Source organism: Echinops telfairi, unplaced genomic scaffold (assembly GCF_000313985.2).
Source record: "Echinops telfairi isolate 266 unplaced genomic scaffold, ASM31398v2 ScPeMD7_5;HRSCAF=22, whole genome shotgun sequence".
Lineage (NCBI taxonomy): Eukaryota > Metazoa > Chordata > Mammalia > Afrosoricida > Tenrecidae > Echinops > Echinops telfairi.
Window position 1 is genome coordinate 14,048,418 of NW_022103901.1, and position 16,779 is coordinate 14,065,196.

The window sequence follows — 16,779 nt, forward strand, 5'->3', positions numbered from 1 at the left end:
CCCCTGGGATATTTTCCAAAATGAATCCCCTTAGGTCTGAGCTTGATGTGTTGAGAGTTTGGGTTTTGCTGGTTGTCGTCATTGTACTTCTGTAATCCTTAGGGATTCAGAGGATGCCATTAAGGTTTCTTTACCCGGAGTTTGTCATTTTCCCTTTTTTTTCTATCAAAGATTGTTTCTCTGGTTTTGAACTTGGGTTTACACAGTGGCCCTCAACACATCGAAGACTTGACAAGGTTTTAGTGGCAAAATTGACTTCTTTCCCCTGAGGTTGTAGTCCCTCAAATAGTAGTTGGGTCTTTCCATGCACGAAGTCCCTAAGCGAATTCCCACAGTAGCTTTGTTACCTGCCTCCCCCACTGGTCAGAGTTGCTCATCCAATTCACGGATCAAAGGATGTGTCTGACTGGATAGGAACGATCCAGTCGGGAACTGTTGCCCCGTGCTCTTGATGATGACACACATGCGTGAGATACACGCATTCAGGGTCTGCTTGCATCTTGCTCGATGCAGGAGTGAAAGCATAGTGCCATACATGACCAGTGCTGCCCTTGGGTACCAGGCAGCAGGTTTGTGTTGGGGGCAGGCCCAGGGTGATTGATGGCCAAATCTGGAAATGTTCTTTGAGACGCTGAAACAGGGGTGACAGACAGGGTTACAGGGCAGCCTATTGACCTGAATGGTACCTACTGACACTATTTTATTTCTACGTTGGTCATTCTTTTACCTAATAGAGTCATTAAGATCACCTTAATAAGATGTTCTACCCGTACCAACCTTTATCTTAAAGAGTTCACAAATTTTGTTTTTAACCACTTTTAGGCAGCATCTCAGCAAAAATAATGGTAGTGGCCACCTGCCATCTTGAGGGACAGAGTGTCCATAACATTAGCATCAGGTAGGATGACGGGTCAGGGCAGCGTTGATTTGCAGACGGAGCCTGGCTTTAAAGTGTAACTGCTCACCTACCTCTCCCCGGAGTCTTGTTCAACTCTTCAGATAGCTGATTGCTCATCTATACGTGGGTTGTTGATTGATGGCGTCAACATGGTTTGCTCCCCACCAAATAATCCGTGTGCCCCTGTTTCATGTCTGTGGCCCTGGGCCGTTGGTCCCGTAAGGTTTCGCATTTGTCGAAAGCACGTGACCCACAGTGACCCAGCCTCCCGTGGTGGTGGTCGAGTTTTCTACCCGCACGGATGTCTTCATCCAAGCTCTCCCTCCTCTCGCGTTTCCTACACATCTGTGTCACGCTAGGTGGCTCTCTTCCTTCAAGACTGAGAAAACGCAGTACACTTCCAACCAGCTCTTTGAGAGTTGGGGCCCTTTGCTGGGGCGGAAGGGGACATTGGCAATGACTTCCCTCCCGCCCACTTAAGCAAAGTAAGGCCCTAGGAAATGCAAGTCCAAGGGAGCTGGGCGTCTTCCCTGAGCCCCTGGCACCAGAGGAGAAACATGACCAGCCCGGTGGGAAGCCCGGTGGCGGTGACAGTCCCGACCTCTCACGCCGCCACCGCCCGCGAACGCCGAGCCCCTCCCGGCGGGCTTCGGCCTAATGCTGCCAGTTTCTTTTCAAGATGATGACTACTCGCCGCCCACTAAGAGACCAAAGAGCAGCGAGCCGCCGCCGCAGCCGCCGGTCCCCGAGCCCTCCAACGCTGGGAAACGGAAAGTGAGGGAGTTCAACTTCGGTGAGTGTTCCCCTCCACAAAATCTCTCTCTCTCTCTCTCTCTCTCTCACTGATTAAAGACATTACAGCTTTGGTTTGGGGGAGAAAACAGCTGTAGCATGCCTTACCAGTTGCTGGTGCTGCAGCGCGGGGTGACCGCCCACCCCCGTCACAGTAGAACCGTGTTTCCTGAGGCTTCTAGGTGGACAGTGGGCTCCTCTGACGTCATCGCAGCTGGTGCACTAAATCTGGTGACTGGTGACAGAAACGGGTGACGGTGACTGTTGATGGAATGAGCTCTGTTCTCTTGGAAACCCTTTTTTATTTTGTTTCCCCTTACAACACTGGTTTCCATAGAATCCCTGTCCTTTTGTGATGGGTTAATATCACATCACATCATCGTCTCCAGGTCCAGCCATGCCTTGAGGTGCTGCATGGGTTTGTCGTTGTTTTTAGGGGTTCCCTTGTGTGTATACCAGTTCCTAAATCCCTTCTTCATGAAGGACACAACCCCTGAATGTTTCTGCTCTGTGTAACTGCCAGTTACTAGGTTGCCCATATGATATTGATATGTATTGTTTATGCATTTGATTTAAGACATCTCAGCTAGTTATAGATTCCATTGGACACAGAAAAAGGAAAGAAAACAACTTTACTGTCATCTAGTGAATTATGACTCAGCCTGTAGAACAGGGTAGAACTGCCCCTGTGGGTTTCTAAGACTGTAACTCTTTATGGGAGTAGAAAGCAGCCTCTTCTTTCTACTGATGGTTTTGAACTGCTGACCTTGCGGTGAGCGGCCCAACGTGGAAGCACTGTAGCACCAGAGCGCCCCATCCCACTGGAAGGGGTTCATATTTTTGGAAGTTATTTTTGTGGCACGTAGCTTGAGAAAATAGCACATTGAACTCATCACATAGAAATGGTGTTTGAATGTTCTTATGTTAGTCTCAACCTCAGTACTGGGTAAACGTGGAACTTTAGAGCTACAGAGTTGACATGTATTCAGCATGCTATTGTGGAAGCTGCAGAGAATGTGTGTGAGTGTGTGTGTGTGAGAGAGAGATCTTTATTTCTTCACAAACCAGACGTATTTTGTAGGAAGTTTCATAGGTGGTCCTGAGAGGCTTTGATTTAATTTTATTTTTTGCCTCTGTCCTGCAATGTTTAATAGAACAAAATAAGCCGCCCTGGTGGTGCTGTTGGGGAAGCCTTGGTCTGTGAAAGACCAGGCCGGCAGTTCAAAGTAAGCAGCCCAGCCCCAGGAGACCGAGGAGGAACCCTACGCAGTGTCGCCGTGAGTCCGAACGGACTTGGCGGCAGTGCCTTTGATTTCAATTCTCGTTTATTTCTACCTTCTGCTTTCCAGAAACACAGAGCTTTGACAATAATCCTGAAACCATGACATGCTGTCTCCTTGAACTAATGCTGAAAACCACAAAAATGGGAAGCGTTGGTCAGAAATAGCAAAGTGTGCATGCAGGCTGAGGCGGACCGGTCAAGATCTAAGTGTGTTCTGTAGCAGGCACGCCTTCCTTGTTGGGTGGTGCTCTGAGCACACCGTGCTAGTGACCCCAGCAGGACCTATCACCACGAGTGAACTCTTTCTCCATTTTCAGAGAAATGGAATGCTCGCATTACTGATCTACGCAAACAAGTCGAAGAGCTGTTTGAAAGAAAATATGGTACGTCTGAATTCCCACGTCCATTTACTACTGAAACCTAGTCCATAAGCTTCTAAACAATGGGGTGGCTCTTCCCTGTTTGAGGAAAACATGGACAGGGCCACGTCGGCCAGTGGGTTGAGTCTTTTCTTACCTACCTTTGCTTTTATAAGTTTCATTATAGTGTCTGTCTAACCACTGTCAATCTTTCTTGCCTGGTAGGTTGCCACAAAGCGAATTAAGAGCTCTGTGTATTTTTAGACCTTTCACTGTGACAGAGCAAATGGGTTTTCCATCCACAGCCCATAGACACGCTAGTTGCTGACCCTGCCCTTAGCCCCACGAAGCAGCAGCCCAGCATGGGCCTGCACCCTCCCGTGATTGCCGGGCCCCTGGCTCTGCTCGTGTCCCCCTGCTGCCTTCAGAGCGTTGCTTTTAGGCAGAAGGCGCCCTTTTGGTCTCTTAGGATTGGTTGAGCATTCTGTGCCTCCCTGTTGCGATTGGGTCCTTTAGAGACTTGTCTGTTGTTTTTCTGAAAGTTGGTATTTAAGAGTGGGCTCCAGCCAGCTAGAAGGCTATGTAAGGGCCGTAGTGGTGGGAGGAAACACAGAAACATTTTGAATGAGCCCCCTTTTTATTTTCAAACTGTTTTCGGGTTACACATCCAATGTTGCAGAAAGCACCGTTCTCATAACGTTCCAATCTCTCCTCCTCTGCCAACCCCTCCCCACGGTTTCCCCATTCCTGCCCTGGACAATTCCTGGGCAGGGTTCACGACAGCTCATGGCCCGCTGCTGATCCTGTGCGATGAGAAGGCGTCCCTGGTTGCACTAGGGTTCCCTCTGGGTGGTGACAGCATTTTCCACATGAGGTTTGAAGTACTGTTAGTGCCTTGCCAGCCTTATTTACACGAAGTTTTTAACATGAGAAAGCACACCTGGGGATTCCTTACTTGCGTAAATTAAAAATGAGCTTCCCTCCTCCACTATGGGAAAGAGCCTCATCTTCCTTAGAGATCGGAAGTCAGAGGAAGGTTCCTGAGGAATACAGGACACTGTGCACGTGTGCCAATCATCTCCTAAAGCTCTGCTTGGCAGGCCTCACTTTCAATAGGGAAAGTCTCTTTTTTATTAAGAGAGAAAAAGTGTGGTTTTCGTTTTTTGACTAGTTCTACTGGCTTATGCTTCACATATCATATAGTTTAATAGTTCAGTCACATTAAGATTTGTGCAATCATCACCACAGTCGATTTTCAGAACATTTTCTTCTTACACCCATTGTTGGTTCCACCCCCGCCGTGCCTCTGCCCAGTTACTATCTCTGAAGCTCCACCTACCCTAGATTTCCTATACAGAAATCATACGCAGCACCGGCTGGAATCAAGCAAACCAAACAACAATGACCAGACATAAAATAGGAAAATCTCAATTAAAAAGGAGGCAGAAAATATTAAAACTGAAACAACTTTAGGGCGCGTCTAAAGGATGATCAGATGATCAGGTATTACATTTTAGCCCAACTCTAATGGCCTAATCAGTTTCACATGCTCTCTGTGAGCCAGGCTGTTCACATCCAGTGACAATGGGCAGAAGGGATTTGCCAGAGGCTTCATCCATGTGGGGACCCTACAAATGGATTTGGGGCGTCCACTGTCAACCATAGCCTTGTGCACATGGGCGTTCACAATCTGAGCTCAGGTGCCATTCCCGCGTCCAGATTTAGATTGTATTACTTACAGGCCTTGGATCAAGCAGGCTGGCGTGAAGAGAGAACAAGTTTCGTTGTGGTCAACATAGAAAAAGCATTTGGCAACTCAACTTTCCCCCCCAGATGTATACCTGATAGGCGTGGGGCTTGCCCATTACGCTTTGCAGCCTTCATCCCTGTCTCTTAGCCAAATTATTTCCCCCCGTTGACAGAATCTCGTGAGCCCTGAGCTAAGACTCCCCCTTTTCTTTTTGTGGCTCACTGTGGTAGGCCACCTGTACGTTACCTCTTCTCGGTGATTCCACAAAGTGCGTCATGCAGTGTTTTGTGACTGACATAGATCCGAACGTGGTTTCTTTCGGCAGAGGGATACTCGTGTGTGTATCTGTGTGTGCCACGTTTTGTCTCTCCTTTCTTTGTTGATGGACGTTTTGCCTACTGTGAGTCTCATTACCCTGACTATCAGTCTGGACATTTCTGTCTGTCTTTCTGCTTGCGTGTCTTTGGGGAACATAGGAGAAGATAGCTGGGCCTCGGGCTGGTTTTTCTGCCCAACTTGTTCCAGCAGCTATGCCACTTTGCATTGCCACCAGCAACAGAAAAGGTTTGTTTCTTCACATCGGCATCTCTCACGGTTATTTCTGGATGTTGTTTGTGTTTTGGATCCTTGCCAGTCGAATGCACTTGAATCTTTATTAGTGTGTGTGATTGTTTAGCAACAAAGCTGTTACATTCAATACTTGCAAAAAGTGGAACTTGTCTGAGACCCCTTGGATGAGGAAGACGGGGCGAGAGGGTCTGAGTAAACTTGTCCTTCTCTTGGGACCTCCCGGGCTATGCCAGCAGCAGCTTTCTGCTCTAGGTTAAAGATAACGCGTCTTAGACACACACACACACACCCGCACCCCCATGATAGTCACCACACAAGAGCCTCTGAAATACTCGGCCGTGCCCCTGCTGTGCGGTCACTGAGACACCGCCTCCGCTGATGGTCAGATGGGGCCAGCTTGTGGTGGACCTGTCGACCCCCAGACCAGCCTGACGGGCCCAAGTGATGGCGTCTCAAAATCCCTTTTATTAAGAGAGTCTGCAAACAAACAGAAGCAGGGGCCCCAAACCTGCCGAGTGCCCGTCGCCCCAGTTGGGTAGCACCTTGCCTTCTGGCCTTTCATGTCTTCTCCCTCTGCGCGCGACGATGACGTCGGGATGTTCCCCAACTCTCTCCATCCAGGTGTGCTGCCATTCACTTCTCAGGGGGTGCAGCTGAAAACGGGGCACAGGAAGGGGTGGCTTTTGGGAACTTCAGTGTTGTTGTCACCCCTGAAAGGTTGTGCTTTACATCCTCCAAATGGAAATGTTCTCTGTCGTGTATGACAACCATGCTTTTTATAGTCTCCAAGGCCGACTTCCTGACACCTGGCTGCGGAGATTCCTCACGCCTTGGGGTTTGTGTTGCAGCTGTCAGATTCTTGGCTAAGTAAGTCTTAGCAGATGGTCTGCAGTTCAGGGAAATCTTCTGCTTCTGTGACTTAAAAACAATGCTTTGTAAGTTCTAAAGTTGGACCTAATGGTTATGTTGTTTTTAAGCTGCTCTGACAATTATATATATAAACTTGAGAATTAGCCGGGTCCACCCGGGGTTCAGATCTTAATACGCAGTGTTTCTACATGATGGTCCTATCACGGATCCATCATTGCTGTTTGGACCATTTGATTATTGGCCTAGAGGATGTCCTTTCCGCTTTAGCTGTTTTGTGCTGTAACTACAGACGTAGAGGCAACAATGTCACGAGTCTAAGAGGAAGTCCATGGTGTTTACTTAAGCATCTTTGCTGATGTTTATCTCCTCTCTTTTTCTCTTGACCTTGAAGCTCAAGCCATCAAAGCCAAAGGTCCCGTGACGATCCCGTACCCCCTTTTCCAGTCGCACGTGGAAGACCTCTATGTCGAAGGCCTTCCCGAAGGCATCCCCTTTCGAAGACCGTCCACTTACGGGATTCCCCGCCTGGAGAGGATCTTGCTTGCGAAGGAGAGGATCCGCTTTGTGATTAAGAAGTAAGACCCTTGGACCCTTACTTAACTCTTTATCTTGCTTCTTTTTAGGGTTCTGCTTTGGTTGCTGGGGGTAGAAAAAGAAAGAAACCAACTTCCTTCCTTACTCGAGGGCTGGGTTTGCTGTAAGCACGTCTGCCTCCTCCCCTGTAGGCGGGATCTTTATACTGGCCCGTGGCCCCCGGGCCAGAGTTAGCTGTCGAGGCACAAGCCCCGGGTGGGTGCACGCACAGCTCTCCTGTCTTTCGATGGTCGACTCCGTGGCTAAAATGGTAGTCCACCGTCAGCGTCTTCTTTTGAAGTCCAAAGTTTGTAAGACAGCACAGGAAAGAAAGCACCGTGGCTGTAAAATTCGGCGTTACAAGAGTGGGACAATAAAGGAGTGGGGAGAAAACTAATTGAAAAAGGTGAAGTGTAGCTGTTGGGATGGGAAGTGGTGATGTTTCCCTTTTCACTAAGTGGCAGCTTCCTCCCTCGGTGTTACATTGTCTCCCACTTTCAGGAGGTGCACAGTTACAATGTCAGAAAACCAAGACGTGATTATCCAAATGTCAGCTGGAGTAGGGTCTCTGCAAACCTCCCATTGTGTTCATAAGATAGGTATTCTTCCAAAGGGGGAAGGATTGAAATGTGTAGTTTTCGAGTAAGCTAGCGAATAAATTTGTTAACCAAACTGTTTCCTGTCGGGGCTAGGAGAATGTCAGTCTTGCCAGAAGAAAGCATGCAGATTGTAAGCGTGGCAGGAAGTCTGGACCGAAGAAAGAAGATGTAGCCCCGATCTAGTGACCCCTAATAAGCATTAAGGAAAACGGAAGCACTAGGCAGGATAAATCAGAGGTCAACAAAGATATATACCGAGTCACATGGTAACACCCCAGGACCCCAGTCGTCGGGTAATGTCCAGATACCCACGGTTACAGGTGAAGAAAACCCCCTTGGGGTTGAGAGAGAACAGGAGCCCGGCCCTCTGTCAGGTGAAGATGCCCCACACAACCAGCTTCCCTGCGCAGCAGCTGCAACAGTGGTTTCCCAAAGTCGCAGGGAGATGGCTGTGCACCTCAGATTCTGTATCCACAGAAGTAGGCTTCTTTTGTTTCTCGTGTTCATGTGCTGAGCATGTCACACGGTGGTCCCTGTGTGAGTATTTGTTCACTCTGCGGAGACATTTCTGAATATCTGTTTTCCACACATCGCAGGAAAGAATTCTGCAGGTTTCCCCCAAAGGTCCATGTCGTTAGTCTAGATATAACCCTTTGATTATTCAGAAGTGCGAGTCTGTAGATTTTGGACAAACTGTTAACTGTTTCACAGTCGACGATCCTTGCCCAAATGCTGTGTCCGAGACCTGGGCATAAACGCCTGTGTCCATTCCCACGGTCTCGATGACCTCGGCTTGGTGGGTCGGTCTGATCTACGCCCCCTCTCGCTACAAAGTGAATGACAAATAGCAAAACGGAGTGAGAATGAGATGGCAAAGGTAGATGGGACAAAGGCTGTGCTGTATTAAATGATGTTTATGGGCTACTCAATTATTAAGAAACATAAGACACATACAGGTAGTCCCAACTTTCTTTGTGTAAAGCACATTTGTACTTTCGTTGCTCTCATCATTCTCAAAACATTTACTCTCCACTTAAGCTCCTGGCATCAGCTCCTCATTTTCCCCCCTCCGTCCCTGCTCCCCCGTTCCCTCGTGATCCCTTGATAATTTATAAATTATTATTTTGTCATGTCTTACACGGTCCGACATCTCCCTTCACCCACTTTTCTGTTGTCCGTCCCCCAGGGAGGAGGTTATATGTAGATCCTTGTCATCGGTTCTCCCTTTCCACCCCACCCTCCCTCCACCCTCCCAGTGTCGCCACTCTCACCACGGGTCCTGACGGGATCTTCCGTCCTGGGTTCCCTGTGTTTCCAGTTCCTATCTGTACCAGTGTACATCCTCTGGTCTAAACAGAATTTGTAAGGTAGAATTGGGATCATGATAGTTGGGGGGTGGGGAGGAAGCATTTAGGAACTAGAGGAAAGTTGTATGTTTCATCATTGCTACACTGCACCCTGACTGTCTCGTCTCCTTCCCGGGACCCTCTGTAAGGAGATATCCAGTAGCCTATAAATGGGCTTTGGGTCACCACTCCGCACTCCCCCCATCATTCACTATGATATGATTTTTTATTCTTTGATGCCCGATACCTGATCCCTTTGACACCTCGTGGTCACACAGGCTGATGTGCTTCTTCTATGTGGGCTTTGTTGCTTCTGAGCTAGATGGCCACTTATTTACCTTCAAGCTTTTAAGACCCTAGACACTATATCTTTTGATAGCTGGGCACCATCAGCTTTCTTCACATTTGCTTATGCACCCACTTTGTCTTCAGCGATTGTGTCGGGAAGGTGAGCATCATGGAATACCAGGTTAATAGAACCAAGTATTCTTGCATTGAGGGAGTACTTGAGTACTGTACATGCCTAATGTCCATCTGCTACCTTAATACTAAACCTATACATATATGCGCATAGATCTATTTCCACATCCTCATAAATATATTTACATATGTACATGCCTTTACTTAGACCTCTATAAATGCCCTTTGACTCAGCTCTTTTCTCTATTTCCTTTTACTTTCCTCTTGTCCCACTATCATGTTCAGCCTTCATTTGGGTTCCAGTAATTCCTCTTGGTTACATTGCCCTTGATCACACCCTACCAGGCCTCCTACAGCCTCCTCACCACTGACTTGGATCACTTGTTATTCCCTTGTCCCTGGGCTTGTTAACACCACTTCCTTTACCCCCACCTTACCCTCTCCCATGTCTCCCCGGAACTGCCAGTCCTGTTGTTTTCTCCTCCAGATTGTTCATCCAGCCTATCTTATTTAGACAGACCTGTGGAGATAATAACATGTACAGAAACAAGACAGAGCAAAACCAAGCAACAAAATAAAATAAAACAACATCAACAAGCCAATGACATAAGACAAAACAAAACAAGAAAGAAAAGCTTGTAGTTAGTTCAAGGACTGTTTGTTGGCTTTTTTGTTTGTTTGTTTGTTTTGTTTGTTGGCTTTTAGGAGTGTTTTCCAGTAGAGTCTGATGGGGCACCAAGCCCTGGCTCCAAAGTCTCTTTTTGGTATTCCCTGGGGACTTCGTTGCTCTGTTCCCCTTGCTGTTCTGTTCCACGTCCTTAGTCTAACTTTCTATGTTATTTGAATTATGATAAGCCACCCTTATGACTGCCTGGCTTTGGTTGATTGATGATTTACATCAGTGTTTCCCAAGGGGGTGACATTGGGAAGATCCAAGCAGGGCCTGCAAAAACAAACACCTACACTTTATCCTGGATTATGGGCGACTGTGCAAAAATTTCTAATTGCCAGAGGGGCGCTGAGTAATTTTTTTTTCTGAACAAGGGGCAGAAATCAAAAGAAGTTTGGCGACTGAGATTCACGCCTTATTCTTCATAACATGTTCTGCTTACAAGGTCGCAGTGTGTGACTTGCCTGTGTCAGCATTGTCGTATGACAGTGGTCAGAACCCTGCTGTATAGACAGCCCTGTCTGAAATGACGTTGGCATCGGGCGTGGTAACAGGCGGAACGTTGGACACAGGACAGCAGAACGTTGAGTGCCCAGCAGCCACTACAACTCCAACATGGTCGTTACAACACCGAGGCTAACTTGGTTGTAGATTGGGCGCGTTGTGGGTTCGTTCAGTGCTTTGTGTCATAAGAAGCGTCAGTTGTTAATCTGAGGCCCGACTTGTTCAAGCTCTAACTGTGATACCTGCACTGCTTGTACCCCCAACGATACGTCTAGCGAAAGAAGGCATGCCACTGAGAGCTTACGTCGAAAAAGGAAGGCGAGGAAGACTCTAGACATGGACATAAAGATGAAGATCATCCGGGCCTATGACGACGGGAAGAGAGTCGGCGAAATCGCCCGGGAGGAAGGGCTGTCGCATTCCACTGTCTCGACCATCCTCAAGGACAAGAGCCGGATCCTGGAGGCAGTGAGAGGAGCGGTGGGCATCAAGGCGACCATCTTAACCAAGAAGAGGCGGGGGCCCATCCCCGCGATGGAGAGTCTGCTGCGCGTCTGGATGGAGGACCACATCCAGAAGGGGATCCCGATGAGTTTGCTCATGATCCAGGCGAAGGCACGGAGCCTTTTCGAGACCCTGAAGGGGCAGCGGGGGGAAGACTACAGCGAGTACTTCCGGGCCAGCAAGGGCTGGTTCCATCGCTTCAAGCGCCGGCTGGGTTTGCACAACGTGCGCATCACCGGGGAAGCCGGAAGTGCCTGCATCGAAGCTTTGGAAGCGGAGCGCGATCCCTCAAAAAGCTTCACCGTGAAGGGATTAGCTCAGGCTTTCTCGAAGCTCAACGAGGGGCTCCAGTTGCTGGAAAACATGGAGCCAAACGCGGATCACTTTGCCAACGTCGACAGGCAGATCCGGGAAGCGGTGCGGGGTTACCACGAAATCTATGAAGAAAAGAGGAAAGGGCCCGTGCAGGCCGCTCTCAGTAACTTTCTGGCGAGAAACACTATCCCCTGGGACAAGCCAGAGGATCCAGAACCTTCCACCAGTGGAGTTATTACCACAGCCGACCAAATACCAGCATTGGCCAACTCCTCTCCATCGTTGGAGTAAATGTTTATGATTTGTGTCGTTTTTTAACTGTGTGTACGTGTGTATCTGTATTAAAACCTATATACCTGTAAGTTTATAGGTCGTGTTTCCAGCCCCACTCCAAAAAATGAAGATTGGATATATGAAGCTACTGGTAAACAAAACAATGGTGATAACAGACACCTCGCACCCCACCCCACTCCCCCCAACAATAAGGGAATTAGGCTTAAGTGGCTTGAACAAACAGCCTTATGTCAGAATCGGCAGGGGGAACCCTGTTGTAAGTTGAGGACTGGCTGTACATTGCCCGAAAACATGAATATTAAAATGTACTTGGGCCTGATTATAGATGCGTTGACGTAATGTTGTGTTGAATGTGATGTAAAATTAAAGGATCTTCATTTAAAACGTTGGTGATTTGCTCCCTTGGTGTTAAAAACTCCTTAGCAAAATACCGGCGGTCGACCAGGCACCTGTCTCGTCGCCCCTGTGCCCGGTGGTGATTAGCGTTGGCTTTTGTTACCCTTAGAATGCTCCAGACGCCGTGGTGTGTGTGTGTGTTGGTTTAAATCGGCACAAACAGCCACGATGCTGCTAACTATTGCCCAGTAAACACTTAATGCTTTCTCTCGCATTTCAGGCACGAACTTTTGAATTCCACCCGGGAAGACTTACAGCTCGATAAGCCGGCTTCAGGAGGTAGGTCTCCCAGTCACGGCAGAACTGTACGTCCGGCGGCCGTCTGCTATTTCCAGGAAAGAGACTCTTGGTGGTTTCTGTGTGTCCCTTTCTCCAGGCAGCCACATCTTTAACGTGCAAAGCTTAGGGACCCTTTCAGGAAAGTCCACGCCGTCCAAGTTCTTTTCTCTTAGCACCAAGAAGAATAAATGTATGCCAGTACCCTAAAAGGCACCTACAGCCCTTCCCTGGGTTGATCGAACTTACAAACCACGTCCGTTCTGCCTTTGAGACACAGTGTGTCTCGGCCATCATTGATTACACGGTTTGTTAATCTAGGTCCTAGCCGAGCAGTTACGTGTCAGACATAAGCGGCCCTCGGGCTGAACAAGAGGGCCGTGTGGTCCTGTACGCCTATGCGTGTAACCAAGGCCGCGGGAGGGGTTTGTCCCATGTGTCTTGAAGGCACTTCAGACGTGCGTGTGTTTTTGTTTCCTGTTGTTCCCTTCCTTGATTGTGTGCATTAGTGGGGTGGGTACTGACTGCTCGCCCGTAGGGGAAGCATCGCTTGACACTGTCGTAACTCCAAACGTACAGCCACAAAATTCCTTGAGAGCGCTGGGTGCCCCCTGTATGAAATAGCTCCTCATGTGGTCAGTTTTCTTCCCAATTTTGAATTTCGATTCATTCTTAAGATATTTGTTCGGTGTCAACACTCCGGACTCCTGGAAGTGTAGGGTCAGGTGCCAGGGTGGAGAGATAAACGGGGGTGGGGGGGGCTGCTTCTGTGGGTGGCCGTTTTAGTCTGCCCTCTCGGCCCCAGCATTGTGTGCTTAAGGAGCGCATTCTGAAATCGCAGCGCTGGGGTTTTAGCTGGAGGGCTGTGTGTCTTCTCACTGGCTGTTGCCCTCACAGTGAAGGAAGAATGGTACGCCAGGATCACGAAGCTGCGCAAGATGGTCGATCAGCTCTTCTGCAAAAAGTTTGGTGAGTCCACGTTCCCCTAGGGCCAAGTGTCGTGCCTCCTTGTGTTTCCACTTTTCTTCTCTGTCTCAAGAAAGCGAGTTGGACGTGACTCCCCTCGGCTGCCCGTCTCCCGGGCACGTGCGCATTTTAACATGCATTGGTTAGGGCACGTTCAAACCGACATCTGAGTGGTGGGCAGCAGTAGCTTCGTGAACCCCCAGGTCTCCTTTGGGAAGCAATTTTATATTTATATATATATATATATACATACACATACAGTCTAGGATGAATACATACATACATACACATACAGTCTAGGATGATGCCCCTGTCTGTTTCCGGGGTGTAGACTCTGCGTCTCTTTGGCCCTTGTAATGTAATCGTCTTCGAGCTGCCGTGTCGTCCAGGAGTGCCACAGGGGTGGCTGTGGCTGGAGTGCTGGTTCCACACCTGGGTGTTGGCAAAGGCCACCACCGGCAGCCTCCTGACCACGCAGCCAGCTCGTGTGGGCACCACCAGTCACGCAGAAGACACAGGTCCGCTCGGTACAGCAGCATCCTCCTGATACTCAAAACCTCTGCTGCGTTTAGCCTGCTTCTCGGCCGCAGTCCACAGAGCCAGCCGGCTCTTTCCATTGAGAAGGCTCTGGCACATTTCAGCGTGACTGCCTCTTGAGACGTCTGTATCTTGGCTTCAGCGTGAGAACGCCACAGCGGGCCTCGTGTCTTCCTCTCTCACTGGCCTTTGCTCTTTGACACCCTTCCCTGTGGCTTGGCCCGTGACTGTGGACTGCTGCTGTGGGGCGCAGGCCGGGACACGCTGTCTCCTTCCTTGCTTGGTTTCCCCCACAGGGGAACCAAGCCCATGTTGAGTAGTCTCTGTACCCTGCTCCAGAAAGTTCTCCTTGACACCAGGCTTGTTTCATCACTCGTGTATTTGGTGCATGTTCAGTCACATCCGGAGTATTGTTACTAATCCCCACACACCTCCAACTCCTTTCTCTCAGCCTGCCCAGTGGTGCCCCACTCTCCCAGGTGCTCGGTCCAAACGCCTGGGAGTGGCCCTTGATTGTTCTCCCTTTGCCGTCGTCCCATTGGCCAACGAGGCCGCCAGCTGGCTCTGCACTGCTGGCTGTCCTCCCAGAGCACGCACTGCCCCTCCCTTCATACTGACACCTGCACTTGGCCAGAGCCCCGAGCAGCCGCTGCACCTGCCCTTTCCGATGCACAGTGTGGGGGGTCTGTCTGTCTGCTTTTAAGTCGTCTAGGGAGCTTATTAGAATGAGGCCCCCATTTTTTGTTGTTCTGTTTTCTTATTTGAGCATTAGCTGTATGAAATATGAAACCACATTTCGGTATATCGTTTTTTTACACTTAAGATGGTCCTTCGGGCAGTGGACCAGCGGTTGTGGTTAAATTCATTGAATGCCCTGAGACTCAGTCTGCCGATTTGCTGTTGTTTGTTCAGCGGAGGCCTTGGGGAGCACTGAAGCCAAGGCTGTACCTTACCAGAAGTTTGAGGCGCACCCCAATGACCTCTATGTGGAAGGCCTCCCAGAGAACATTCCCTTTAGAAGTCCTTCATGGTACGGGATCCCCCGGCTGGAAAAAATCATCCAAGTGGGCAACCGAATCAAGTTTGTCATTAAAAGGTAGGATTCCAGTAAATAAACAAATATATGTATATTTTTAAGTAGGATCCCAGCCTGTCCTGGCCCACATCCTTTCTTCTAAAGCAACTCTTGCATGGGTGCAAACTGCCAGCTCCCCAGGCGGCCTGTCTGGGGCTCCACCGGCTCCCTGTCCTCCGGAGGTTTATCCCAAGGAAAAATGCTTTCCGCTGAGCTTCCCGGGATACTACGGGGAGGTGGACAGTGGTAGCCGGTGCAGCTTGGTCAGTTGGTGTCAGGTGCGCTGTCCTGGTCAGCAAACCCAAGCAGCGCTCGGTGTGGGCTGAGGGTTGCTGTGGCTCGGTGAGCCTGGCTCGGTGACGGGGGCTGATGGAGGGCGGCCTTGCCCACAGCCACAGCAGTAGTGGGCATGAAGGGGTCGTCGTGACATCGAGGACGGTCGGAGCATCCTCTGGGAACAGGAACAGACAAACGGAGGGAGTGGTCCTTGAGTATGATTGTGAGCTGTGCCTTTTCCCTGCCTGTGGGGCCTTTCATTTCCCTAGCTGCCCCTCGGGGTAGTGCGCCTGAAGCTAGAAACTTCTTAGTGGCTAAGCTGGTTTCAGGGGAACACCAACAGTGTGTGGCTTTTGACTTGGGCAAATTGAAGATTTTTAAATGGTTTTTGGGGGAGTGGGGCTGGGTGTTGGAGGGGATTGCCTCCACTGGGGTGGAAGTAGCCCCCAGTTGCAGACCTGAAAACTATGTGCTAGAATCTTGGGGTTCCCCGCCCCAAAGTAAATAATGGTCACCACAACGATTCTTTCTCTCACAAAAGAAAACAGAATAAGCCAGAGCTTGACTAGTTAGCCAAGCCCAGGTCTGTGGGGACCCAGCCAGGGTTCCCAAGCGCAGTGTCACTAACGCCCGCCCCCCTCTTCCAGACCAGAGCTGCTAACCCACAGCACCACTGAGGTCACTCAGCCAAGGACGAACACACCAGGTAAGAAAGAGGCGGGGCGGCCTTCGGAGATGCCGCTGCGCGTTTCAAGCGTTCCTCCTTCTGTTGAAGCTGGGGGCTTCCTCCTTTCCCTCCACGACAGCGGTTCTCCACCTTCCCCATGCCACGACCCTTCCTACAGTTCCTCATGTGGTGGTGACCCCCCCAACCAGAACATTATTTTCGTTGCTACTTCATCACTGTCATTTTGCTACTGTGATGAATCACGCAACCCCTGGGAAAGGCTCGTTCCACCCCCAAAGGGGTCACGACCCACAGGTTGAGAACCGCTGCTCCCAGCCGCCCCTACCCCCCCCATCCCCAATGGGGAAGCTCAGTGCAGGCAGGCACGCTGTGGTTGATCTGGAAACAGCAGCTGTTTGCCCAGGGACGGAGTGAGCCTCCAGCGGCATTCCCGGTTTTAAGCCAAGGCCTGGTTTACCCCAATAGGTGAGCACGGGCATCTCAACCGATCATCGGTTACGGAAGGCACTGGTGAGATACTTTTTCCATCCTTGTTTTAATATCCGGGGCGACCTTGCGCTTGGTGCCCATCTCCGTTTGAACTCGCCACATTTCCAGGGCTGAGGCGGCGCTAACTGCCATGGGACACCTTGCACATTTGACCAGAACCTTTGTTCCTGTGCTGTCGGTTCCAGAACGGACCGAAATGCCCACCTGGATGGAGCAAGAGCTCCACTCAGCGTTCTGGGCGGTTTCGCTCGCATCACGGAGGTCGATCACATCAAGCAGTGTCGTGCAATTGGCACCACAGTCAGGTGCAAATCATGCTCTTTCTCCTCG

At 49.8% G+C, this 16,779-nt stretch overlaps 1 protein-coding gene across 2 annotated transcripts in view; it reads left to right on the forward strand.

Annotated features, from left to right (window-relative positions):
- The window catches only part of GTF2I (general transcription factor IIi), an 83,549-nt gene that overhangs the window by 50,161 nt on the left and 16,609 nt on the right, over positions 1 to 16,779 (forward strand). Inside the window, exons 2-9 of one of the 2 annotated variants that reach the window (XM_045283567.1) lie at positions 1,578 to 1,691; positions 3,290 to 3,355; positions 6,913 to 7,096; positions 12,363 to 12,421; positions 13,316 to 13,387; positions 14,834 to 15,017; positions 15,920 to 15,978; positions 16,426 to 16,470. In XM_045283567.1, the coding sequence (XP_045139502.1) occupies positions 1,578 to 1,691; positions 3,290 to 3,355; positions 6,913 to 7,096; positions 12,363 to 12,421; positions 13,316 to 13,387; positions 14,834 to 15,017; positions 15,920 to 15,978; positions 16,426 to 16,470 (783 nt within the window). The remainder of the gene's footprint in view (positions 1 to 1,577; positions 1,692 to 3,289; positions 3,356 to 6,912; positions 7,097 to 12,362; positions 12,422 to 13,315; positions 13,388 to 14,833; positions 15,018 to 15,919; positions 15,979 to 16,425; positions 16,471 to 16,779) is intronic. The other variant, XM_030889086.2, reaches the window with a different exon arrangement.